This window comes from Ostrinia furnacalis, unplaced genomic scaffold (assembly GCF_004193835.3).
Source record: "Ostrinia furnacalis isolate ACB-3 unplaced genomic scaffold, ASM419383v2 OfSCF0072, whole genome shotgun sequence".
NCBI lineage: Eukaryota > Metazoa > Arthropoda > Insecta > Lepidoptera > Crambidae > Ostrinia > Ostrinia furnacalis.
This window is the reverse complement of record NW_021130311.1, coordinates 21,660-47,117: the sequence shown is the minus strand read 5'-3', so window position 1 is coordinate 47,117 and position 25,458 is coordinate 21,660. Positions and strand designations below refer to the sequence as shown.

The 25,458-nt window shown below is 36.9% G+C and overlaps 3 protein-coding genes across 7 annotated transcripts; 1 reads left to right on the top strand and 2 right to left on the bottom strand.

The window, feature by feature from the left end:
• Positions 1 to 1,648: 1,648 nt before the first annotated feature.
• LOC114349912 (protein ABHD16A) lies at positions 1,649 to 25,458 on the bottom strand. Of its 3 annotated transcripts, XM_028300515.1 has the most exons (10): positions 25,318 to 25,458; positions 23,073 to 23,126; positions 22,573 to 22,880; positions 21,880 to 22,037; positions 20,727 to 20,980; positions 20,295 to 20,459; positions 19,468 to 19,652; positions 4,935 to 5,040; positions 4,676 to 4,753; positions 1,649 to 3,993 (listed from the first exon to the last, which is right to left on the bottom strand). In XM_028300515.1, the coding sequence occupies exons 1-10, from the start codon at positions 25,387 to 25,389 to the stop codon at positions 3,883 to 3,885; spliced, it is 1,491 nt and encodes a 496-aa protein (XP_028156316.1). In that variant the 5' UTR covers positions 25,390 to 25,458; the 3' UTR covers positions 1,649 to 3,882. The 3 variants fall into 3 exon arrangements, with proteins under 3 accessions (XP_028156316.1, XP_028156307.1, XP_028156321.1); XM_028300506.1 differs by lacking the exon at positions 4,676 to 4,753 and having other exon boundaries at positions 4,857 to 5,040; positions 25,318 to 25,456; XM_028300520.1 differs by lacking the exons at positions 4,676 to 4,753; positions 25,318 to 25,458 and adding an exon at positions 23,237 to 23,257 and having other exon boundaries at positions 4,857 to 5,040.
• Positions 7,345 to 13,876, top strand: LOC114349940 (trypsin inhibitor-like). Of its 3 annotated transcripts, none has more exons than XM_028300546.1 (3): positions 7,345 to 7,476; positions 12,175 to 12,235; positions 13,389 to 13,876. In XM_028300546.1, exons 1-3 carry the CDS (start codon positions 7,413 to 7,415, stop codon positions 13,510 to 13,512), a joined length of 249 nt encoding a protein of 82 aa, XP_028156347.1. In that variant the 5' UTR covers positions 7,345 to 7,412; the 3' UTR covers positions 13,513 to 13,876. The 3 variants fall into 3 exon arrangements, with proteins under 3 accessions (XP_028156347.1, XP_028156341.1, XP_028156353.1); XM_028300540.1 differs by lacking the exons at positions 12,175 to 12,235; positions 13,389 to 13,876 and adding exons at positions 8,355 to 8,415; positions 10,031 to 10,530 and having other exon boundaries at positions 7,356 to 7,476; XM_028300552.1 differs by lacking the exon at positions 7,345 to 7,476 and adding an exon at positions 11,262 to 11,419 and having other exon boundaries at positions 13,389 to 13,864.
• On the bottom strand, positions 16,238 to 17,073 carry LOC114349929 (protein FRG1 homolog). The gene is made up of 2 exons (XM_028300530.1): positions 16,791 to 17,073; positions 16,238 to 16,697 (listed from the first exon to the last, which is right to left on the bottom strand). Exons 1-2 carry the CDS (start codon positions 16,850 to 16,852, stop codon positions 16,316 to 16,318), a joined length of 444 nt encoding a protein of 147 aa, XP_028156331.1. The 5' UTR covers positions 16,853 to 17,073; the 3' UTR covers positions 16,238 to 16,315.

Below are 25,458 nucleotides of genomic sequence, written 5' to 3'. Positions count from 1 at the left end.
TGCCGATACCACAAGCACAGATCAGGAACTGGCTGCGTTCCAAAACAGAAGAAAAACACCACACAGAATGGAAAAATAGCGAAGGATGCAGGCAAACGATGCGGTTCCGGACGTATCGAAAAAGTTCTCCCGCAGCCTCATCAGACTAAACAGGGACAGCATCCGCAAGGTCTTAAGTCCCATAACCGGACACTGTATGCTAAACAAGCACCTATACAACATAGGTGTCACAGACAGCCCACTATGCAGGGGGTGCATGGAGGCAGAGGAAACACTGCAGCATGTGCTCATGGAGTGCAGTAGCGTGGAAGAACAACGGGCTCAATTTCTTCGATCACCGTCGTCGCTACAGGAAGCCTGCAGCAGCCTGGACGGGCTGCTCGCCTTCTGGGGGGATCTGGGGTGGTTGGAGTAGGAAGATAAACCACAAATCGCGCACAATGGCCCTATCATGAGGCTAAGTGCGGTATTCGATTGCCCTGCAAAACTAACTAAAACTAACTAACTAGTCTAAACGAGTCTTTCAGGATTTATGTTACAAATATGATAGAAACAAAAACTAAGTACTCGACGGATTTTAACGAAACTTGGTACAATTATTCTTCATACTCCTGGGCAGGTTATAGTATACTTAGGAATTCCCACGGGACCTGGAATTAGCGGGAAAATCCTTTTGTGTGAAAAATCTAAACCGCTTAAGTTAGACGCTTGAAATTTGGCATGCAGGTATGTACCTTAGTAAACTTAAAGTTTAGTTAGAACAGGATATTGCAAAATTCCCACGGGAACGGGAGTTAGCGGGAAAAAACATGTGTATGAAAAAATCTAAACCGCGTAAGATAGATGAAGGGGGTAAAACGGGATCCACGGGTACGAAGTCGCGGGCGGCCGCTAGTAAACAATAACACTGTAGTTTCATCAAAATCCGTTCAGCTGTTTATGTGTGAAGAAGTAGTAACAAACATATATACACACTCACAAACTTTCGCCTATAGAATATAATAATAATATAAGTGTGATATGATTACTTAAATGCCCGCGTGCTTATTTCTTTCGCTCAGCTCAATAAATTAGTAAAGGTAGGTATTTCCACTTGGGTTAATCATAAAACCATAAAACAAACAAAATAAAAAGTTAATATAAACGCCGTCCGATGGTGTTCATCAGTGAATTTGATGAGCCGCTGCAGACGACTCATCCACAGTCCACACTCTCGCTAGGGCGTCTGGCCTATCACCCCTAGCGAACTTCATTGAGCAGAGCGTCAAGGGCGATACTTTTCAATTACTAGAATAGTTTGGTTAGTTTTTGCAAGTAGGATGTTAAAAAAAAATGAAGATCTTTAATATAATTTATTTAAGTTCCATCTTATTTCTAATACATAAATATTATACTATAATATGATAATAAATTGAATAATAAAGTTGTGACAAAAAACAAAACTTCAGTAATTTTGTGAAATACAATAATGTGCATATTGATATTAATAAATGTATGTAATTATGTATATAATACAATAATAAAATTATCCATACTGAAAAGTATTTAATCGACGCCTTCATACATATCATAAAGCGTCAGAGTAAAACAAATCGATTTGTAGAATTAAATGCATTTGGTTTTAAAAACTTTCGGATCTTAGATCTAACACCAATAATATAAGTTACTTACTCATTAAAATTTTAGGGAAATTACAAAAATAAATAGTCTTTTGGCCTTAGATGGAAGAAACTTGACTAGAGACCGTGGACAAAAATAATTCTATTCAGGATAGATTGAGCTCAGTTTAAATAGAAGAAGGGTCCGGTAAGATCGATTTGATTCCATAAGTATTGTCTACACTTATCAAATATTTAAATAAGATTATTATGATTATGTGGTTACTTGAGGGCCTGGGACAATTCTCCACGTTCGAAAAGCGCATTTCCAACCTAAATACCAAGCGAGTTCTCGATTATGTACATACAATCAAGACGCCAAGTGCAACTCTGTACAGGCCCTCTATCGATATTAACAGCTAACATGTATAGACCCCGTTTATGGACCTGTATACGTAATGCTTCCAGACCATATTAATTCCACCTTCTTTGGCTCCGCCCTGTTTCCATAAACAAGGCCTGTGTAATGTATTAAGATTACTATAATATAGTGACATTCAGATTAATATAAAGTCATTATCACCTAACATCGATTTCATTACACATGTATTAATTTTATCCCCTCTACTAAAAAAAAATGTGTCCAACAATGTCTCTCTCAAGACTATGCAATACTTTTATAAATACATTTATATCATTTAAATAGTACAGACGTACATGGACATATAATTTCATAGTCACACCTTGAGATGTTATTTTAGTCAAGGTTTAAATAATGCCTAATACAATTCGATTTTTGTTCGTTAATCCCAAACCCGTTTCTTACGATAAACATTATCCCTAACGTAGAATCACACTTTCAATCTTTTAATTCACCACCTGATAAATATCTAAATTACCCGTTTGAAGGATCCGCAAAATATGGACCGCAATGGACTATCCTTCTAGAATTTATTTATAGAAAATACTCTGGTGGACAATGATCACGTGACGACAATGTTTTACGTCAGACGAGGCCGAAACATGACCGCAAAATTTTAAGTTCACTTGACATTTCATGTCATGTCAATTTATTAAATAATTAAATATAAAATAAATATTGAACTCATGCTCTTCAGGACATTTGAACATGATACATTCGCGTGCAGTCAATTGCCTAGTCTTTTTAAAAAACCAGGTACGCCTCACACTCTTGCACCAATGCGCTATAAGATTGCGATTCAATTTGGACCTCGCTTAGTGAAACATTTTCAAGAAAACATTTTGTCTCTACTCTTAAAATAGTAAATTTTAAAACTTGTCGATTGAAACCAGACAGTGCGTTAAGTAAAAATTTTATAAAATAAAGACCGATTTTGTACAAATGCTATTCATACAAAACCTACCTAAATATTATGGGAGTAACATCCCACAAAATCTGGTCTTAACATTTTCCTGTAAAGTTCATAATACACCTTATATCTATAGAAACTCATCATAGCTACTGTGAATTACATGTTTAAAATGACAAAAAATGTATCACTTCCAGAAATTATATTCTAGTACACTGACATGAGGTCACTACAGGTTGACCTTTTTTCAAAAAGGAACATACACTGCTATACGATATGCACTACATTTTAATTACTGGAGCAATTTTAATTGATATTGACCAAATTGAACATATTTCCCCATGAAACACTACCCCATACAAAACTGCGCACATTCTTAGTAAGGTTCTGTAGTTTGATAATATTTTGTGTCAACTGAATTATGCGATTCAAATACGATCATAAACAATATTGTCGTTCGGCTTGATTACGCAAAATTTCTGGAATGTTTGCATGAGAGAGAGAGAGAGATACGTATACATGAAAATGGGAATACATTCGCCGAGCCTTAGCTTTCAAATTCTACTTACTGACACCACCAACACCAACAAAAATCTGACACTTTTACATTTCGTATAGAAATTAGTGTGTAATCCCTTAGTGGCAATCCAAAGACAAATTGATTTCTAAATCCAGTCATAAACCAACAAGTGCACAGTTTACATTAATAGTGCTCTTAAACAAATACACAGAAGTTGCTATTTAGAATGTGAAATGCCCTATTAGCGCTGACTACAAAAGGAACAAGAACAAAATAATTGCACAGCTGCGATTGTCTATTACACGATCGAAACGCTCCCGGCTGGGCGTTCCGACGACCGGTCTTCGGGCGGGAGGTCCACATACAAGCGTACTTCCCAAGCGTGCCTGATGGCTTGGTGTTGGTAAGTGACAGGGTCACTTACAACGTGCCCTTAGGCAGCCGGGTGCGCCATGTTCAGGATAATGGTCATGATGGAATCGAACTGCATCTCGGTGAGCGGCGAGCAATGGTTGGTCTTGATGTCACGTAGGTAGGTTCCGATCTGTGGGAAAAATATGTTTAAAATCACCCCCAGTAATGTTTATTCATATAAGGCCTGGTGTCTGATGAAGAAGAGGAAGCTCATTGGTTTTTTAAAATTGCATTGTATTGCGGTGATGTCTATTGATTTAAAAAAATGAGAATTTCTACACGACATATGCAGGACAGATCCCCAGAGGCGAAAACGGGCTGAAAATCGCAGTTTGGGTAGTTTCCCAACCAGTGAACTGATGAGCCTAAATTAAGGTTGCGGAAAGCCGCATTTAACATAGAACGCTATGGGCCATAGCCTATGGCCTGCCCAGTTGTGGACTAAAGGCTGATGATGACGTCACTTGCTGCTCGTACTCGTCAATCAACGTGAAGTTGATTGAGGTCCTCTGAGCATCATTCAGACCGACCAGTTAGCGGAGGCACTCGCGGGTTTCGCGTGCCGCGTGCAGTGATGACGTCACTGCCAGGCGACCAGGAGCGGGCTTCTAAAGGCTGATGACGTCACTCACCAGGCGCAGCGCTCATTGCTCGTACTCGTTGATGGGCGTGAAGTTGAGCGAGGTCCTCTGAGCGTCGTTCAGGCCGACGATTTGGCGGAGGCACTCGCGGCTTTCGCGTGCCGCGTGCAGTGATGACGTCACTGCCAGGCGACCAGGAGCGGGCTTCTAAAGGCTGACGACGTCACTCACCAGGCGCAGCGCTCGTTGCTCGTACTCGTTGATGGACGTGAAGTTGAGCGAGGTCCTCTGAGCGTCGTTCAGGCCGACCAGTTGGCGGAGGCATTCGCGGGTGTTCGAGTGCAGCATGCGGTGATGACGTCACTGCCAGGCGACCAGGAGCGGGCTTCTAAAGGCTGATGACGTCACTCACCAGGCGCAACGCTCGTTGCTCGTACTCGTTGATGGACGTGAAGTTGAGCGAGGTCCTCTGAGCGTCGTTCAGGCCGACCAGTTGGCGGAGGCATTCGCGGGTGTTCGAGTGCAGCATGCGGTGGCGGCTCTCGACCAGGCGGACCAGGAGCGGGTTGCCGCGGTTCGTTGAGAGGACTCCTTGGCTGAGAGTGGAAGAAAAATGTTTTAGTACCTAATAAAAAATGTCTCTGTGGGCGATCTAAATGACTAACGGCCGAATACTGAAACGCCATTTAAATATTTGACGGCTTCTCAAATAGTTAAGCAGCTCCTAAACTTACATTTCGCATACTCAAAACAATATCTGAGCAGTTCTCAATTTTTAAGCACCTCTCAAATTAAGTTGCACTCAAACGCCACTTAAATGAATTTTCGCATACTGAAACGCCATTCAACGCTAAGCATAAAAGATAAGGAGACATGTAAAGTGCCCCATAAGGGCTACCTTTTTCTTTTTTTATTATTTTCTATTGACGTTCATAAGTGCCACTTGTGGTCTAAACTGAATAAATATTTTTTGATTTGATTTGATTTGATTTGATTACTCAAACAACTGTCAAATCGTCTTAAGCAGCTGTTAAATTTGAGAGTGCTTGCGCGGTATNCGACCTTTGAGCCCAGAGGTATCGATATATGAGAAAAAAAATAAAAACAAAAATCACTTTTCCTAATTACTTAACTGAATGCGTTTACGAAGCACTTAACCCTACGGTGGTCGCGCTCTAAAATATTACGTTAATGGTCGCGCGGATTACATGCGTAAGCCATTTTATGGAGTAAAAAAAGAAGACATCTCTTTATAAAAACATGTTTCTTTATTTTTTATATTTATTGTTATGTATTAGTTAATGAAATAATCAAACAAACAAACCAGCAGTTCTTCTCAGTTTTTATAAATTAACCAAAACATAAAAATCATCATTTTTCGTCATGAAAATGTCAACTTTGGCAGTTTAAAAATATTTAGTACTAATTGCACTTATTTATTAATTATATTTTGAACAGGAGATACAGGCCATAATGGAATGATAAGGACAAATAAATTTGCTGCACGAATTACAAGTATTTCCAGTACTTTGAGTTAGCTTTCTTTCGCAGTCAAAGTAGCGACCTAAAAATCTCCGCTGTGATGTTTCTGAGTTAGATGGCTAATCACTGGTCTGAGAAACTTGTTCTCTTGTGGAAGAATGTGCACTTCTTCATCAGAAACCGAAGAGTCGCCAGAAGATACGCTTTCATTGTCAATTACTTCTAGCCATTCTGCAATTTGTGCTTTTTGTCTATTGTTCATGATTTTATTGTAAACACAAATGTAAATACATACCTATACCCTAATTATTTATTATAAAGCATTAATTTACACAAATAATGCAAAAACAGACACATTAAGTAAAAAAGGTAACTTAAAAAATACTTACGTAATTGGTCGCGCGGATTACACGGGTAGGCCATCGGCATTTACGGGGCTCCTGCGACACATCCACAAGAGACCTGGCGCTCACACGTCATTAAGTGTGATCGTCGACTATGCAACTTAAAGTACACGAAGTATCAAAACGATCGCGTTGATCGATTTCAAAATATTCGACAATTTGCACGAGTGGATTACGGGTGTAATCCGCGCGACCACTGTAGGGTTAATACGCTTATTACGTGTAGTTTTAAGAGCTCTATGAAGTATTATAACAATTCTGAATTAAAAGTTATTAGTTAACGAGTGAGAATATTTTTGCATAATTTTGAAGTAAAAAAATAGGTAATTTTGAATTTTGATACCGCGAAAACTACAAAAGGGAGTTTTACTATCATGTTTGTATAACTGCGCTCTATACGTTTCATCAAATTAATAAGAATGTCCGTTTATACAGTCCCATAACACACTGTGCACTGGCGAGTAAGATTCTATTTTAAGATTCTGACATGTCAAGTAGTCTATTATATTTTTATTGTGTCATTATCTATATCTATATATATAAAAGAAAGTCGTGTTAGTTACTCCACTTATAACTCAAGAACGGCTGAACCGATTTAGCTGAAAATTGTCAGGGAGGTAGTTTAGAGCCAGGAGAAGGACATAGGATACTTTTTAACCCGTTCGAAATTAAAAAAAAGTCTGCTTATTTATTGCCATTAAGGCGGAACAAAGTTCGCCGGGTCAGCTAGTCTATTATATAAAAGAAAGTCGTGTAAGTTACTCCACTTATAACTCAAGAACGGCTGAACCGATTTAGCTGAAAATTGTCAGGGAGGTAGTTTAGAGCCAGGAGAAGGACATAGGATACTTTTTATCCCGTTATTTATTGCCATTAAGGCGGAACAAAGTTCGCCGGGTCAGCTAGTTCACAATAAAAAGATCTTAAATGGGTAAACTTACATCTTTCCCTTAATCAGGTATGCAACAGAAAAACAAGTCTTTTACAAACAAACTTGAATATAAAACTGCGAACAACTCATTGTTCTACATGTTTTTCATCCTCGCGGTTTATCAGAACACAATTAAATTAATTTATTCAAAATGTTCAAACTAAGTTTCTTTATTTTCGTGTTGGTGGCCATTACGAGCGTTTTAAGCAGTGACGGTAAGTACCTACCTATCTATTTTACCGAAAAGATTTTCACCATCAATCCCTAATTTTTAAGTGATCCCTATGGTAACACATATCTACAGGAATTTTGTGTGACACTTAAAAATTAGGGATTTATGGTGAAAACGGGCATAAAGTCATCGATATAAATGAACTATGCACTAGATTTCGCCGCTTATTCCCAACGTGTCACACTTGAGGACATTATTTGTTTTAGGTACTTATATTCCCTGCCGGTCACACTGTAACCTGTATTTTCTGACAGTAAACCTTACAAAAATTATTTAGATTTTTAATGTCAGTATTTTGTTCACTGTTTTTTAACGAATTTATTCTGACATTAAGAGTAGGCGCACACCGTTGATTTTTAGTTGGCCGATAGTTGTGCCCGATTTTAATTTGTATGAAGAATCGGCCAAATCGAATCGGCGTTGTGTGCGCACTCCCATACAATACATGCCCATACTGATCAACTGCCCGACTAAACTATCGGCCGACGAAAAATCAACGGTGTGCGCCTACTCTAAAGGTAGGTACTTAATGTGTGACCGTTTGGGAAGATAGGTTACAAATGTTCGAACGAGTAACAGTGTGACTAAATGGAATATTTTTCCCAATTACATACTCGTTTGGGTGTGGTGACTCGTTGAGAACAAGCGGATCTAGCGCTGCAATTAATGTTTGGTTAGACAATAGAACTAATGAGGCAGCTGTAGCGCCTGTAGCGAACTTTAGTTTTAATTCTTTCCTAAATACAATAAGAATTTTGCTTACCTTCTCTATCCTTTATAGCTCTATGCATTAGGTGCATGACGTTTCACTTTCCCACCAAAAGGTTCGATGAAAAAAAAAGTTTTTATTTTATTACACAGCCCCAGCCCCAGACTGCACCTCGCCTCTTGTCACCGGACCATGCAAAGCCGCGTTCACAGTGTAAGTATTTATTTTCCTTATGTTAATAGTTATTTTCTTAAAATTTTGTAAGACCTTTTTACATTAGTCAATTTTATTAGCGAACATAGAAAATTTTCTATCTACAGTATTAAGAGTACTTTCCTTCCAGCAGGTGGCATTACAAATTATATGTAAAATTCTTTCTTAGTGGATGCCTAAACATCTACCTGCATGCCAAATTTCAGCCCGATCCGTCCAGTGGTTTGGGCTGTGCGTTGATAGATCACTATGTCAGTCAGTCAGTCACCTTTGAGTTATTTAAAAGATACACTTATGATTAAGAAATTTATAAAAACAAATATAAGAATAAGTCACATTTATATTATTATAGTTATTTAGTTCAATGATTATGAGTTTGAAAATATATGAAAAAAAAATTGTAAAAACTAAACCCCTTACTAATAAAACTTACACGCTCGTTAAACAGTGTTTTAAAGTGACGTTTAGTATGGAAAATTAAATGTCATTTTAAAACATTGTTCAACAACTGTGTAACTTTGTATTAGTAAGGGGGTAAGTGTATGATTAGTGATATTATGAATTTCAATGATCATGTTTTTAAATATTATGTAGTTTTTAAAAATTTTATGAAGAATGATCATTATGGTATCAAATTAATGGTATGAAAAATATTTTCGAACCTCCAATGATAAGAATTGAAAGAGTTGTAAGAAAATGTGCACACGATCCGTACACGAGCGCTGTACACGAGCCGATGTTCTCTTTTATGATATTTCTCAGTACTAAGGTCACATTAATAAATAATCACTGATAAATGTGATTAATTTATCACTTTTACCACGACTGTCGGTAATTATTCATAATAATTGGTTATTATTAATAATTATCAATGTACGGGCGGGAGGCAGTGGTTGTAAGGCACCGCTCCCGTGCCCGGGATATGCGGTCAGGAAGGGAACTAACTCCCTAGTGAGCCTAGAGTCCCTATTCCCTAAGACACTAAGTCCCTAGAGCCCTAGCCCTGCCTAACAATAAATACTTAGACATAATAAGGGTTTGATAGGAAGGAAGCTGTGCCCAGGTCACCCAGGGCAGCAGCGTTAGGACGGCAGGTAAGCGGCGGGGACCCGCTGCCAGCCCGGCAGACTCACCGGACTGATCATAGCGACGGCTAAGGGTGTCTTGGCCGCAGCGGGGGGAAATGAGACACAACGACGGACGGTTGATATCTGTTTATTGTTGTAATGCTATTGCTATTTATACATAAGTTATTTACTGTACACAATGAAAGGTGTATGCTAGTGTGCCGTCGGTGTAGAGTGCCGACGGTGCACGTTGAGGGTTCATGGGTCGCCCGGCGGTCGATGCTGACGGTGCAGCAGGATGTAACGATCGTGCTCGTACAATCAATTTGTCACATTTACCGTAGGTAACATACAACATTATATTAGTTATTTAATTTTTAGCGTTAAGAGTCGCATCTCAAACTAATTTGAAAATTATAAATAACTTGAAAAAATCGAACTGCCTAAGGCGGGAATTGAACCCACGCCTTAGGCAGTTCGATTTTTTCAAGTTATTTATAATTTTCAAATTAAATGTAATTTAGATAGTTTCCTTCCTCTCTTTCCAGTTACGGCTACGATCCTGACTGTGGATGCAAAAAGTTCATCTATGGAGGATGTGGAGGAAACGGCAACCGTTACAACACTCTAGAGGACTGCCAAGCTGCTTGCGAGAGTGACTGCAACAAATAACGAGACGCAAGCAATCAATTGGGTATTTGACAGCACAGTCAATTGACATACTTTTTTCAAACTGTCAAAACGCACCATTCCCTATTTTTCACACTTTTGCTAAGTCAGCAAAAGTGTGAAAAATAGAGAGGGAAGCTAAGTTAGTAATGCTAAATTTGCTAAGTGGTGTCTTGTTATTATAGTATCAACTACCCAATGATAATAAGAATAAGAATAAGAAAAACTTTATTTGACACAAAAAGAAAAAATAAAAAACAGAACAAAGATGATTGATTTGATTTACTTAAATGACTTATGGTTTTATCGATATTATTTAGGATGAGAATTAATTATATTGATTTTATTTAACTATTTATTACAAAAACAACAGCCAAAATGATGCGTTTTATTTCTTAAGGCCCTCCTATCAGTTGGAACCGACCATTATGCAGATGTCTCCTTAAATATACCTATTCCTACATCAAGGTAAAATCGAACGTAATTTTGTTTCAAAATTGGCTTTAATTATTCGACGTAGTTTAATGTCCTACCTTTTGTTAATTTCTTCGTGATCAAAGAGTTTTAAGGAGAATGGTTTAGTAGGTAGGTACATATTTAAGTCTTACTTGATACAAAATCACTTTGAAAAATCGCTGTGTATAGTTTATTTAACTAAAATACAATTATTCATTAGTCCATCCGAACAATGATGGCCACTATAGGTCTATCTAGCGCAGTGGTTCTTAACCTTTAAGTCACGAGGGACCATTTCACCAAATTTCTGTCTTGTCAGGGACCACTAAATTTTTTTTTCCAAAATGGCTTTTCGCACTAGTGTCTTCGTGCTAGTGTTTTTTGCGCAAGTGTCCCGATACGATAAAAAACAATGACAACTAAAAAGGAATAAAAAATGCGTAATATTTAGGTAATGATAGTTTCACCAGTTGGCACCACTGGCGAGTAAGGTTCTATTTTAAGATTCTGTTACCTATTATATTTTTTTTTGATAATGTCAATAGTCTATATTTTTATTGCGTCATTATTCACAATAAAAAGATCTTACATGGGTAAGTAAGTATACATCTTCCCCTTAAACAAGTCTGCAACAGAAAAACAATTCTTTTACAAACAAACTTGAATATAAAACTGCGATCAACTCGATGTTCTACATGTTTTTCGTCCTCGCGGTTTATCAGAACACAATTAAATTAATTAATTTAAAATGTTCAAATTAAGTTTCATTATTTTCATGTTGGTGGCCATAGCGAGCGTTTTAAGCAGTGACGGTAAGTACCTACCTATCTATTTTACCGAAAAAGCTTTAGGCCGATTTTCACCATCAATCCCTAATTTTTAAGTGATCCCTATGGTAACACATACAGGAATTTTGTTTCCATAAGGGTCACTTAAAAATTAAGGATTTATAGTGAAAACGGGCATAAAGTCATCGATATAAATGAACTATGCACTAGATTTCGCCGCTTATTCCCAACGTGTCACACTTGAGGACATTATTTGTTTTACTTATATTCCCTGCCGGTCACACTGTAACCTGTATTTTCTGAGAGTAAACCTTAGAAAAAATATTTTGATTTTTAATGTCAGTATTTTGTTCACTGTTTTTTAACGAATTCATTCTGACATTAATTATTATAACTTTTATTTTAAACCGTCTAAACAATAAAGAAATTAGAAGAAAAGTTTTTTATATTAATCCTAATCGAAGCACAGTTTTACATTTACATTGTGAATACGCATTTTAAGACATCTCACTTGAGATTGTGAGGGGAGGAGGGGGTCTGGAAAAATCTCACCAAATCTCACCANATGGCCAATATTGTCTCACGTAATTAATGGACGCCCCCTTACTCGTTTTGTATGTGGTGACCTGTAACGAACTTTAGTTTTAATTCTTTCCAAAATACAATAAGAATTTTGCTTACCTTCTCTATCCTTTATAGCTCTATGCATTAGGTGCACGACGTTTCACTTTCCCGCCAAAAGGTTCGATGAAAAAATACTTTTTTATTTTATTACACAGCCCCAGCCCCAGATTGCACCTCGCCTCTTGTCACCGGACCATGCAGAGCCGCGTTCGAAGTGTAAGTATTTATTTTCCATATTATACAGGGTGTTAGGTAAATGGGTATATTAATATGAGCCGACACTAGCCCATGTTAACATATTATGCATATAAATGGTATGGTGAAGTCAGAAATTTGATATCACCATTTTGAATTCTTAAATGTTCATACAAAATAAAATTTATAAAATCAGATTTGATTTGTGGGCTAATGTCGGCTCATATACCCATTTACCTAACATGCTGTATAGTTATATTTTTTTTTAGGTCTTACCTTTTTACATTAGTCAATAATCGAACATAGAAAATTTTCTATCTACAGTATTAAGAGTACTTTCCCTCTAGGTGGCATTACAAAATTCCACCCTCTATATTGATAAACTAGCGGCCGCCCGCGACTTCGCACGCGTGGATCCCGTTTCACAACCTTAGGGGTAGAGTTTTGTAAAATCCTTTCTTAGCGGATGCCTACGTCATCTGCATACGATAACATCTACCTGCATGCCTAATTTCAGCCCGATCCGTCCAGTGGTTTGGGCTGTGCGTTTGATAAGATCACTATGTCAGTCAGTCAGTCAGTCACCTCTGAGTTATTTAAATTTAGTTACACTTATGGTTAAGAAATTTATAAAAACAAATATAAGAATAAATCACAAATTTATGAATATTATAGTTATTTAGTTGAATGATTATGAGTTTCAATCATAAGTATAGAAAAATATATGAATTTTTTTTAGTAAAAACTAAGTGTATGATTAGTGATATTATGAATTTCAATGATCATGTTTTTAAATATTATGTAGTTTTTAAAATTTTTATGAAGAATGATCATTATTTTTATTTTTTTTTTATTTTTTTTTTTATTATTAAATGGTATGAGAAATATTTTCGAACCTCCAATGATAGGAATTGAAAAGTTATCTAAGAAAATGCGCATCCGTACACGAGTGCTGTACACGAGCCGGTGTTCTCTTTTATGATATTTCTTAGTACACAGGTCACATTAAATAATCACTGATAAAGATTAATTTATCACTTTTGCCACGACTGTCGGTAATTATTCATAATAACCGGTTATTAAGTTATTATTAATAATTTTCAATTTGTCACATTGAAAATTACCGTAACATACATAATAATAAATTTGGATAACTTCCTTCCTCTCTTTCCAGTTACGGCTACGATCCTGAGGAAGGATGCCAACAGTTCATCTATGGAGGATGTGAAGGCAACGGCAACCGTTACAACACTCTAGAGGACTGCCAAGCTGCTTGCGAGAGTGACGGCAATAAATAACGAGACACAAGCAATCAATTGGGTATTTGACAGCACAGTCAATTGACATACTTTTTTCAAACTGTCAAAACGCACCATTCCCTATTTTTCACACTTTTGCTAAGTCAGCAAAAGTGTGAAAAACAGAAAGGGAAGCAAAGTTAGTAATGCTAAATTTGCTAAGTGGTGTCTTGTTATTATAGTGTCAACTACCCAATGATAATAAGAATAAGAAAAACTTTATTTGACACAAAAAGAAAAAATAAAAAACAGAACAAAGATGAATTTTGATTTACTTAAATGACTTATGGTTTTATCGATATTATTTAGGATGAGAATTATATTGATTTTATTTAACTATTTATTACAAAAACAACAGCCAAAATGATGCGTTTTATTTCTTAAGGCCCTCCTATCAGCTAGTGTACGGTTGAGGATATTGTATGGAAACTGGAGTTGAGTAAACCTTTGGAACCTTTGATACAAAATTAGCAGAACTTCTGATTCCTGGAATTGTTATAGATTTAGCAGGATTTTCTAGGACCGACCATTATGCAGATGTCTCCTTATCCATCAGTGACAGGTATGGACAAGCCTGCTCCAATGATTTCCATAATGGCTGGTTGGTACCTAGTAGAGATTGCAAACTGGACCCGGTCATTATCAAACTCTTTTATTCAAAACTACATGATGTCCATAAAACTAACTAGTGTTGAAGCCGAGAGGGCTTTTTCGGCGGCAGGGAATATTTACAGTAAATTGAGAACCAGGTTAGCTGATAAAACTGTCAATACAGTAATACAATTTGTTTTTTAAAATCATTTTTTCAGACTGAAAAATAATTTGTGAAAAGTTTTGCCTTAAGCAAGTGACGAGAAACTTTTTTTGTTTAAGAAAAACCTACTTTACCTACTTTTAGCAAATAAGCTTTTGGTTATACCAAAGCTACCAAAGTATAAAAATATTACATATAAAGTTGGCTATTAGTTGTTATGACACGTTTAGTACTTTAAGCTGCGTTAGTAAGTCCTTGTTTTAATACTATGCTTTCAAACAGACACTATAAGGAGTTAAGAGAAAGACCTGCTTGTTTAAACTTATAAAAATGAATTAATCATAAATGTCTTTTTCCCTTCATGTAGAGCATTATCATAAAATACAAGTTGTGACAAAATATACAAGGATTGAGGAACGTACCGGGTTACAATATCTAGTTGGTAGGATAGCGGCGGAAGGATACCGCAGATACGTTCTGTAACTGATGAAAATACATAAATATATTAACATCAAGGTAAAATCGAAATTTGGCTTTATTCGTCGTATTTTAATGTGAACCTTTTGTCAATTTCTTTGTTTAGGTGTCGATCGTGATCAAACAAATTTTAAGGAGAAGTATTCAGTAGGTAGGTACTTATAAGTTAAGTCTTAATAAAATATAAGTACTATAAAAATCAGTTTATTTAACATTATACTGTGGCGGGACATTATTCGCAATAAACATATCTTAAATGAGTAGGTAAGTATACATCTTCCCCTTAAACAAGTCTGCAACAGAAAAACAATTCTTTTACAAACAAACTTGAATATAAAACTGCGATCAACTCGTTGTTCTCCATGTTTTTCATCCTCGCGGTTTATCAGAACACAATTAAATTAATTAGTTTAAAATGTTCAAATTAAGTTTCATTATTTACATGTTGGTGGCCATTGCGAGCGTTTTAAGCAGTGAAGGTAAGTACCTATCTATTTTACCGAAAAAGCTTTAGGCCCGTTTTCACCATCAATACCTAATTTTTAAGTGACCCCTATGGTAACACATACAGGAATTTTGTTTCCATAGGGGTCACTTAAAAATTAAGGATTTATAGTGAAAACGGGCATAAAGGGNCACCCCGCACTGTACATATTTTGTTCGCGATGTCTGTTCTATACGTAGTAATATTACTTAAATGATTTCACCTAAGATGATCCGTATGACGTTTCGAGTTTGAAAGATTTAGAGATGTCACATAACTAAACCATAGCGATTTATCTATCGATTTTTTTCGAAGAGTTAGTAAAACCTACTTTTAGATAAATATTTTGTATAGGTGTTATTTAACAAAAAACATGTTTTTTTTTAATTACAAATATTATTGTAACAATTTTTTATTGATAATATTCAAATTTCATGGTTCGTGTTAAAAAAAACGATTCCTCATAGATACTGGTTCTGTTTCTTTAAATTAAAAACTATTAATTTATTTTCAATGTATTTATTAAAATCAATAATCGAAAAATATAGATTTTTGTGATGTTTTTAATAACTAAGTATTCACTGCAATCGATTAATGAACCGCGGAAATAATCGATTTTATTATACAAGAAATACCCCAGCACTAAATCTATTCCGTTTCACACATTGCGTACATTAAATAAAACATATTATTACATCGTATTTAATTAATATATAATCAATAGACTCAGATTTTACTATATATTTCAAGACAAGTAGTTATTTTTTTTAAATCATATTGCTAATAAAATACAAATATTTTTTCAAAAATATTCTGCATACGTAGTATGCGTAATATGGATAACCTTGAAGTGTCATACGGATCATCTTACGTGAAAAGACTATAGTTACATCTAAAAACTTGAGTCATGATGTGATAGTTATTTAAGAATTTGTTTACTTAATGTGATTGATAGTGCCAACTGCCAACTAACCAATTAAAATATGGAAGTAATAAATAAAATGTAGAGATCTTTTGTAAAATTCTTTACACATAATACTTAAAATCTTCACTAAAATGCAACATTTAGTTTCATGGTGTGAAAATAATTAAGCCTTACCATCCTGCCACACAGGTTCCCACTGCTCCATAGGTCCAACTGCGTCTGACCTCCCAATAACCAAGCCGTCTTTGGACACTCCCAAGTACTTCCCATAGCCAGACTTCAGCGCAAACTTGTTCTCTCCTGCCGGGAAGGCTGTGAATATCTCCTCAGGAGACGGGCCTTCTCCGTCACCGTGGGGAGCACCGATAGTAAACAGGCCATTGTCTAGTGCGGAGATATAAGAATTGTTCCCAAACTCTATTGATATCGACCCAGTTATATCCTCAATCCTAGAGACTGTCCACCAACCCCCGTGCTTCATGGAATCTACGTCCACTTCTGAAACCTCCGCTTTCTCTGTCTTCTTGTGTTTGCGTTTCTTAGCTCTGAAATCAATGATTTTGATTGTGATTGAAAACAAAATTATTGTTATTCTGGAGAGGAGTTCTGTAGGTTTTAACAATATCCTCATTACTTACTTGGGTTTGTCTCCTTTCAGAATAAGTTTTCCTCGTTTTACAGCAGCATATTCATCAGCCATTGTTTTGTAAGTTTGTACCTAAGTTTTGCACAGATGATGAAGTTAGAGGTTATATGAGATTAATCCTATGCAGGTTTAGCGTTATTTTTTACTCTTTACGGATGATGTTATTGATGATTACCATTTACTACTTATAAACTAGTTCCCGAGACGATATAAAATTCAGAAAATTCTCAAAACAAAACAAATCGCCTCAAATCAAAATAATTTGACATTTTCTTTCAGATTGTTTCAGAACTTTCAGACATAGAGAAAAGTAATAGTTTCATCTTCTTCTTCTTCTTCTTCTCCTCTATGGCTATTGTGTTTCCACGTTTGCCAATGTCACGTGAGCATAGTCATTACACGGTATAAAAAGTTATAAACCTTGGGTTTGAGTGCTATTAGGTATATGATGACCCACGCTGAACTGTCCCGCCAAACTCAATGACAGGGGGGCGCTACCATCGTTCAACTATATGGTTTCCAACATGGCAAAAATCTGAACCAGCGATCCGGTATTGACGGTGGCGCCCCACTGTCAATGTCATCGACAGGACAGTCCAGTATTTTGGAACTATAGTCTAGCGTGCACACCTAAAACAGACAAATACAACGGCACAGATAAGACAACACAGTTAGTATAAACATAATAAAATCACAAAAAAACAAGGGAACAGACAACAAGGTGAGTAGTAGGAGAGAGAAAGGGAAACAAAATAGTGGAGAGGGGGAGACGTGAACATTTATTATAGTTTTATTTTACTAATTAGGATGAATTTTGATAGAATGTCTAAAATAGGGGAGTTAACAAGACCGAGGATTGACTTAACATACTCTCTAATCTGTGGATGTCATTATGATTATTGGTCAAACTGACAGTGGATATTATTTTACCGTTTACGCACAGAAAAAATACATTTTTCAATAATTAAACTAAAAATTATGAATTTTGTAGTGAAAAGTGTAATTAATTTACTAAAGAGCTGTTTTTCCTTTTCATTTTACTTTTTTTCTGGTTATAGAACCCAATGCTATTACGTGCTCTGTGACCAAATGATTAAAACCGGTATACCGGTAACTAACGACAGAACGACACTATTCTTAGTTGTCAAATGTTTTTTTTAAATCCATAGATAAAGACATAAACAAAATTTCTGTCGCGGTTTTTTTTAAGCCAGGGCTGCCATTCTAAATAAATAAAAATACTTCCTAAGACTGAGGGTAAAAAATAAAGCAAGGACTCCTAGACCACCCCTGAAGAGTTCCATTCAATTCCATTCTCATGAAGAAGAGAACCTAGCTTCGGGGTTCTTGAAAGGACTGAGACCTTGTTTTAAAAATTCTATGATTTTGTAGTACAATAGCCTGTCTCTTCCTGAAGCCGGTTAAGGTCAAACTGACCGAGCGAGGTAAGGTAAAAGAAATGATTCTATTGATTCTTTCCAAAAACACATCCGTCACTAAGCATAAATTTCTGGCTGGAGTGGTGGAAACATCCTCACCGTTTTACAGCTTTGTTTGTCATCTTCAGACTTCACTCCACGTCCACACATCATCTTCGTAGCATTTTATTATCCTTGGTGGAAATAGGCTACGCCTTACAGTTTGACAAATAATTATATTTTATTTGTATTATAATTAATTATTTATTGAATTAAAATAATTAATTGAAAATGAAAAAAAAAATATTGTTTTAACTTTACAATATTAAATTCAGCATAATTATTTGAGGAAAATTTAGTTTAGGGCTGGCAACCCTGATGCACGCTCGCCATTTTGTAANTATTCGGCCGTAACATCAGTAACCTAGGATGCGCGCCGCGATAAGCGGTTATCACGCCGTTTTATCGATTTTGGCCGTACATTTTGACGTCGACAAAGTATATCACGGCGCGCATCTTAGCCCGGCAGATGATATAAATCCAGATCAACTAAAGCTCTTTTCGAAGCTCGGAGTTGCTTATGATAATGTCGCTAAAATGGTACAATCAATCAGTCAGCCACTAACAACTGCAACATATTTGCTTGAATTTGGCGAGGTTCTAAAAATAAGACATCGATAGCTTGTACTATAGCTATGAGAAGCCTATACGACTAATACTGTTATGTGCTTTACTTCGCTTTCTCAATCTATGTTAAACAATGTTGCCAGATTCTGTAAAAATGAGTTTCTTGTTCCCACCGCTGCAGCCAGGATCTAACAGCTTGACCGCCAGTGACAAAACCCATCCAGTGAAGGCCAAGTTAGTCCCGAGGTAAAGTTAAGCTGCTTGTTAAGCCCGCAACCTAATTAATCCGAAGAACATACGAGAATTTTAAAGTTAAAAACAGTTTTCTCGTGTAATTTCTCCCGAATCAGAAATGAGGAGATCCGTAAACGAACTAAAGTCGCTGACATAGCCCAACGGATTAGCAAGCTGAAGTGGCAATGGTCAGGGCACATAGTACGCAGAACTGTCCGCCACGTACCGGAAGCGCAGCGTAGGTCCACAAGGTGGACCGACGACCTCATAAAGGTAGCAGGAAGGCGCTGGATGCAACAGGCTATTGTCGAAATAATTAGGGGAGGACTAGGTGCAGCAGTGGACGCCCTATGGCTGAAATGAAGATGATGAGGCGGGTCTTATACCTACCGCAGCGAGATGATTTCGTCCTCAGTCCTACGGATCAGCTGCACCGGCCCGTTGAACTTTTCCACCATCTCTGCGACATTCAGATTCACGTGCGAGCGGACCACTTCCTTCACCAGCAGCGACCAGGAGGGCGGCATTTGGTTCTCGGCAAGGGGCAGCAGGTCGTCGAAGGTGGCGTCCAGAATCTACAATCATGACATGTCACTGACCCAGTATAACCCAGTGTTTGAACTTGTTTTAACAAAGGTTTTTTGTCACATATGTTGTTAGGGTGACAGACTTAGGCAAGATGGTGGTAGTGGCCTTAGAACAAGCCTACCACAGAGTAGAATAGGACCACACCCACTTTTCCCGTGAATGTGGTAAGCGTTTATAGGCCTAATTGCCTATATAGTAAATAGGGTAGGTTTGAATTCCTGCAGGGAAGGCTAAATGACCTGATGATGATGAACACTTCATACGATGGATTTTTGATCGACTAATAATAGCTTTTTGTAAGTGTCATGGCAGTTTCAATGGAATATGCTTGCCAGCTTGAAATTATGTAACGTCTGGGAAGAGGAGATGATCATTGTATGCTGGTGTGTTTGCAGGAACAGTACTGTGTACCTACCATGAGTTTACGTTAGGTGTGCTCGCTAGCGAGTACGCCAAAAATCTCTTTAAAGATTTTGTTTCTTGAAAGTAGCCGCTAGGGGCGCTGCACAATATGTCATACAATTAAATGTCATTTTTTTACGCAGTCGCTAGCGAGCACACCTAACGTAAACTCATGGTAAGCACACTGGTCATTATATGCGTAAGTAGAGGAAGAACACAGCACATACCAGTCCCCTCATCATGGGGTAGTTGACGGCAGCCCAGGTGGCCGTGTACCCGCCGATGCTCCAGCCGTACATGACCATATTCTCGGGCATAAAGTTCAGCTCGTTGATAGCGTACTGAATCACGGCGTCTATTGCGTTCTGCTCTTGGGACGGGTAAGGTTGGCCCTGTAAGATTGTTTTAGTAATTCGGTAAATTTTGCTAATAAATAATGGCATAAGAAACATTTTAGAACTTCAAAATATTTAAGTGTTTAGTTTTGCGACATAAAATAATGCAGAATTAATGTTTTTGCAGATTCTGTGTGTGTGTGTGTAAAGTACATGCTTGTGTCCCCATATTCGATCTAGAATTGGTATTTCATTCAATTTTATTGAATAATGTATTTTACACTTATGTATTGTGTATTATCATAACACTATAATGCAACTCACCGTGCTCCCTCCAAATCCAGGATGGTTCCAGCCCAGCACGGAGTATCCAGTCTTAGCGGGAGCCGTCATGATCCCCACCTCGTAGAAGCCCGAGTTGCCCTCACAGCACACCACGAGCGTGCGCCCCTTCGCGCTATGCGCCCGATTATCGATAAACATCGTGTCGATGTAGTTATTTTCAGCCGTCCCAACCTTAGTCCTCTGTCCCTCGAACCCCTCAACCAATTGAGTCCTTCCTTGCAATGCCGGAACCCCTATTTTGAGCAGATCTTCATTGTAAACGTCAGAGAGCATTCCAAAACAACACGTGACAAAAGTTAGGCTACAGCAAGCATCTGTGTGGATGACGCAGTGCAGAGCAGAAAAGTAATTTCAAGCGAATAAGGGAAAAACAGCATGTGCATAAAATGCATAATTAAATAAGGTGATATTAAATCTGTTCTGAACTGTGTATCCAGCATAATGAAAAATAGTAAAAAAGGGATACTAAAATATTAATCAACTAGCACTCTCACAAGCGTGCATTCACTAGCTCTAAAGCATTGGTTCCCAAAGGGGAGGAGCAAAGACCTTTAAAGGGGGGCGCGTGCCATCTGTGTACTTAGTATAAAAAACCTGCGAGCGTTGAGAGAATGCATTGCATACTACTCGATACGACCAATAAATAATCTTGACTGGAGGAGGGGGGTCGCGTAATTTTTTGTATGGTCGAAAGGGGGCGCGTCTCAAATAAGTTTGGGAACCAATGCTCTAAAGCGAGACGTTTGATCGCCATATATCTCCGTTGTTCCGGCCACGTCCTACGCTTTATTTAGGTGAAAGTTCTTGTCTCTATAGTCTATAGTAAATATTGGACAGCGAATAGCTGCCAAACTAAAAACTAGGCAAAAAGAGCATTCATAGACTTGAATAAAAGGCAAGTAAAACCCACTAGTTCACGTATTGTTCTAACTATTGGTAAAATTATCTAGGTCTATGTAAGAGTTTAATACTCATACCTACTATGTTAGTGACTACCTGCTAACTACTATAGTACTTTTAGATGTCAGAATATCTCCACATCACTAGTTTTCAGTGCGCCAACTGAACTGGATCACGAAATAAATTACATACCAAAAACCGGTGCCGTCGTGTTAACTGCATAAGTACTTACACAAGACATGGTTGATCAGCGCCACAGAGCCGGGATAGATGAGCCGCAGTCCGAATGTATGAGTGGCGATGTAGGCGAGTGTCTGGATCATGGCTCGTTTGAAGGGGGGCAGGTCGGGGGAGGCGCAGCGGTTGTACGGGCTAGTGAACCAAGGATACCTGGGGGAAAAGCGGGCGAGAGTGCTATGGGAACGCATATAAAAATGTACCAACGTCGATGCATCTCTCCAGTGGTGACAATAGGTGACGGTATCTATGGCATAGCAAGGGAATATAAAGGTTTCATAAGTAGCAATAACATGTTCAAATGTTACTTTAATCAAACACTATTTAAATAGTTCTAAAGAGTGAAAGTATTTTATCTGAAAGTTTCATTTGTCATAAGGCAGCTTTTATCTCCGGAAGGTCACCTCGTCACTGACCTCGTGGCGCACCTCGTAGACTAATTAAAAATCACTGTACATAAAGATAACAACAAAGTAATACTCAATAAACATCATTTTACAGTAAAGGTTGCGTCAGAAGTTTCTATGATCTAAAATTCAAATTCTAAATTGTTGGATCTAGGCCACACTCTAATCATACTTGGGTCCACCACTCAATATGAAGAGAAGTATACTATGAAAAGGCTAAAAGAATTGAATGTTAATAAGTTGTACCTTATTTGATGTAGAGTAAAGTTCATGAAACATACCTCACACGCTGAGGCACTCTGAAAGTGCACGGCCAGTACTTGAAATCGAAGTCGTACTTCCTGATGGAATTCAGCAGCGCTCTTGTATCGTTGGGGGAGACAGCCAAAGCGTTCACAAACTCCACGTATTTTGGGTTCATAGCACGAGCTATTCCCCTCAGAATGACCGCGATCACCAGGAGGCAGCTCATTCCACCCAGACATTGCACCAGGAACAGGGTCTCGAAAGACGAAATGAAGCCACGGCGCCAAGCGTACATTAAGATGAAGGGGGAAGTGTAATAGCCAATGTTGTATAGGGTGTTGGCCTGTAACAAGATTTTTAACATCAAATTTTACTGACCGATCATCAATATCAAGATCACAAAACAAGTATCATTTATCTCTGTATTGTCTACTAAATAATGACTATATCAATCAAGATCCAAGACCACTGGAAGTATGGACTATTAACAATAAAGCACTTAGCCATGTATAGTACTCGTAATAGTAGAACTTACCGAACCCACGAACTTGTCAGTCCATTTTTCGATCCCTTGTGGTTGATAAGGGTTCTGGGGACAAAAATGAAACAAAATTAAATCAATTCTCCAGTGAGTTAAGAGTCAGACTCAGATAGTCTAGTATAAACCTTGGTAATATCAATTATGCAGTGCAAACGCACAAACATGTCACCCAGTTGATTAAAAACCATTTATTTGATTCAAATGTTGGTTCTATTTTCAATAGATTTAATTAAAACAACTACCAATCCAAAATGGCAGATTAATGGGTGTAATTCTAGAAATATACTGAAGAAAAATATTATACAATAAATTCTTCAATTCAGTCAGTGGAAAAGTACAGACATAAAATCAATTAACATGATTCTATGGGTTCAGAAGATTTTTTTTAATCATCCGATAAACATCTCTTAATTAACTTCAGTTCGATCAGTGAAAGAAATTAAATATTTTCTTGGTTTCAATCAATTTATGAGATATAAGCTCATTGAACATAAATCTATTCAGAAGTTTTTTTTTTAATCATCCGATAAACATGTCATAATTAACTTCAGTTCGATCAGTGAAAGAAATTTATTTTCTTGGTTTCAATAGATTTATGAGACATAAGCTCATTGAACATAAATCTATTCACCAGAAGATTAATTTTCTAATTATAGATTTAATAAAACCATGAGACGTTATTAATTGAGTGGGTTGTTCTGGAAAGATTATTGATTGGGTGATTTTTGCGTTGGCGATTGCGATCACGGCCGCCATCTTGTTGGCCGGGTAGACTTTCGTGAAAATTTGCAAGCTCATTAGTAATTGCACAACATGATGTTTTTTATGTTTCAGATCGCTTTAGTTGACATGAAACTATAGTGCAGCAGAGGCGTAAGGAGTTCATATCCGCTTGCCTTAGTATGTCCAGTTGCACCAGTTTTGCTACTTCATAGTTAGCTTTAGCATTCAGCTCTTTATCAGACAATATTATCAATGTAGAAAGGCTATCAGCCGCTTCACAGTTTGTAACATAATCTCACTAATTGAGCAAGTTCAGATAATTTTCACATTTCTTCACACTTGTTACATTGTACCAAATAATTTATTATTTTATCCTATTTCGTCGTTTTTAGACTCTTAATTTCTTGTTTGTCTTCGTTGTTGAAGTTCAGAGAAGCCTGTCTGTCGATGGTAGCGCTCCGAAATAAACTTGTGGCAAAACTGTCAGAATAATTCAGTCTCCAATTACATTTAGGAAAGAATTAATAAAATCATTCTCTGGGACTATCTGCCAGCGTGCTACCTAGTTTTAAAAATAACTAGGTACACATACTAGTGTTTTCAAAATTAGGGCGCTAACTATGGAATACAACAATGTTATTGTAGGTAGAAGATACAATTTAATTTATAAGTTATAATATCATACTTTAAGATTGAACCGAAATGTAGTCTACTCAGCTTGAACCACAGTGAAGTGTAAATCTTGCCATAAGGCTTGTTTTCAGTGAAAACCATAATATGGAAATATAAAATGTATCACAATAAAATTGCCGTGACTGGGTCTGTCTTTGCGTCCTAACAATCAACAAATTTTTAGATGTCCACAGCTGGTGTCCTCAGCTATAGCACAGAATAATAATAAGTACTTGTGGTAAATATGGCTTAATACAATGACTTGAGTAAAATAAAATCAAAATGTAGATACTGAAGTCCATTCCATAATTTGATTTTTTTGTAAGATTTACAAAGATCTGTTTCTGCTCATAAGATTGTCAAAGTTTTATGTCCTTAATATTTTACAAACTTACATCTCGGTTACAGCTTTAAACTCTGAAAATCTGTACTTAGATGGACCTAAATTTGTGTAATAAGCTCTTTTCCTTATTAGAAAATAATGAACTATCAAGAAAATCTGATTTACACTTATTAAATGCTCAAATTATGTTAGTCTGCACCATTTATTTGTACGATAAAAGATTTAAAAACTGATGTATCAAAAACCAAGTTTAATGTACATATTATGCATAAAGGAACGATAAAACAATGAAAATTTCAATTAAATAACTTGAAATTATGATTTGATTCAGATCAAGGACCAAAAAAAGATATTATAAAGAAAATACTTGTCTGAAAATTTGCCACACCCAATTAGTGCATGGAATGAGATATTAATTATGATTTTTTTACATGATTATGTGATAACATAATTTTCACATATTTAAATTGTTAAAAATTATCAAAAAAACATTACACTTACTTCTTTAGGCCCATCTCTGTAGATTTTGTAGAGACGCGGGGAAAACATGCACGTCCACGCTCTCGTCAACATTTTGATGAATGCACTGGAAACTGGAATGGAATGGGATGGGAGAATTATCCCGTATTGATTTCAGGTGGT

What these genes read in the sequence shown, in the direction of transcription:
- LOC114349940 (XM_028300546.1), top strand. Translation starts at nt 7,413, where the DNA reads ATGTTCAAACTAAGTTTCTTTATTTTCGTGTTGGTGGCCATTACGAGC. An exon ending in GAGCGTTTTAAGCAGTGACG is followed by an intron (nt 7,477 to 12,174) that starts GTAAGTACCTAC and finishes TTTATTACACAG; the next exon opens with CCCCAGCCCCAGATTGCACC. An exon ending in TGCAGAGCCGCGTTCGAAGT is followed by an intron (nt 12,236 to 13,388) that starts GTAAGTATTTAT and finishes CTCTCTTTCCAG; the next exon opens with TTACGGCTACGATCCTGAGG.
- LOC114349929 (XM_028300530.1), bottom strand. Translation starts at nt 16,852, where the DNA reads ATGGCTGATGAATATGCTGCTGTAAAACGAGGAAAACTTATTCTGAAA. An exon ending in CTGAAAGGAGACAAACCCAA is followed by an intron (nt 16,698 to 16,790) that starts GTAAGTAATGAG and finishes CATTGATTTCAG; the next exon opens with AGCTAAGAAACGCAAACACA.
- LOC114349912 (XM_028300515.1), bottom strand. Translation starts at nt 25,389, where the DNA reads ATGTTGACGAGAGCGTGGACGTGCATGTTTTCCCCGCGTCTCTACAAA. An exon ending in ACAGAGATGGGCCTAAAGAA is followed by an intron (nt 23,127 to 25,317) that starts GTAAGTGTAATG and finishes TTTTGTCCCCAG; the next exon opens with AACCCTTATCAACCACAAGG. An exon ending in GCTGATCAACCATGTCTTGT is followed by an intron (nt 20,981 to 21,879) that starts GTAAGTACTTAT and finishes TGCTCAAAATAG; the next exon opens with GGGTTCCGGCATTGCAAGGA.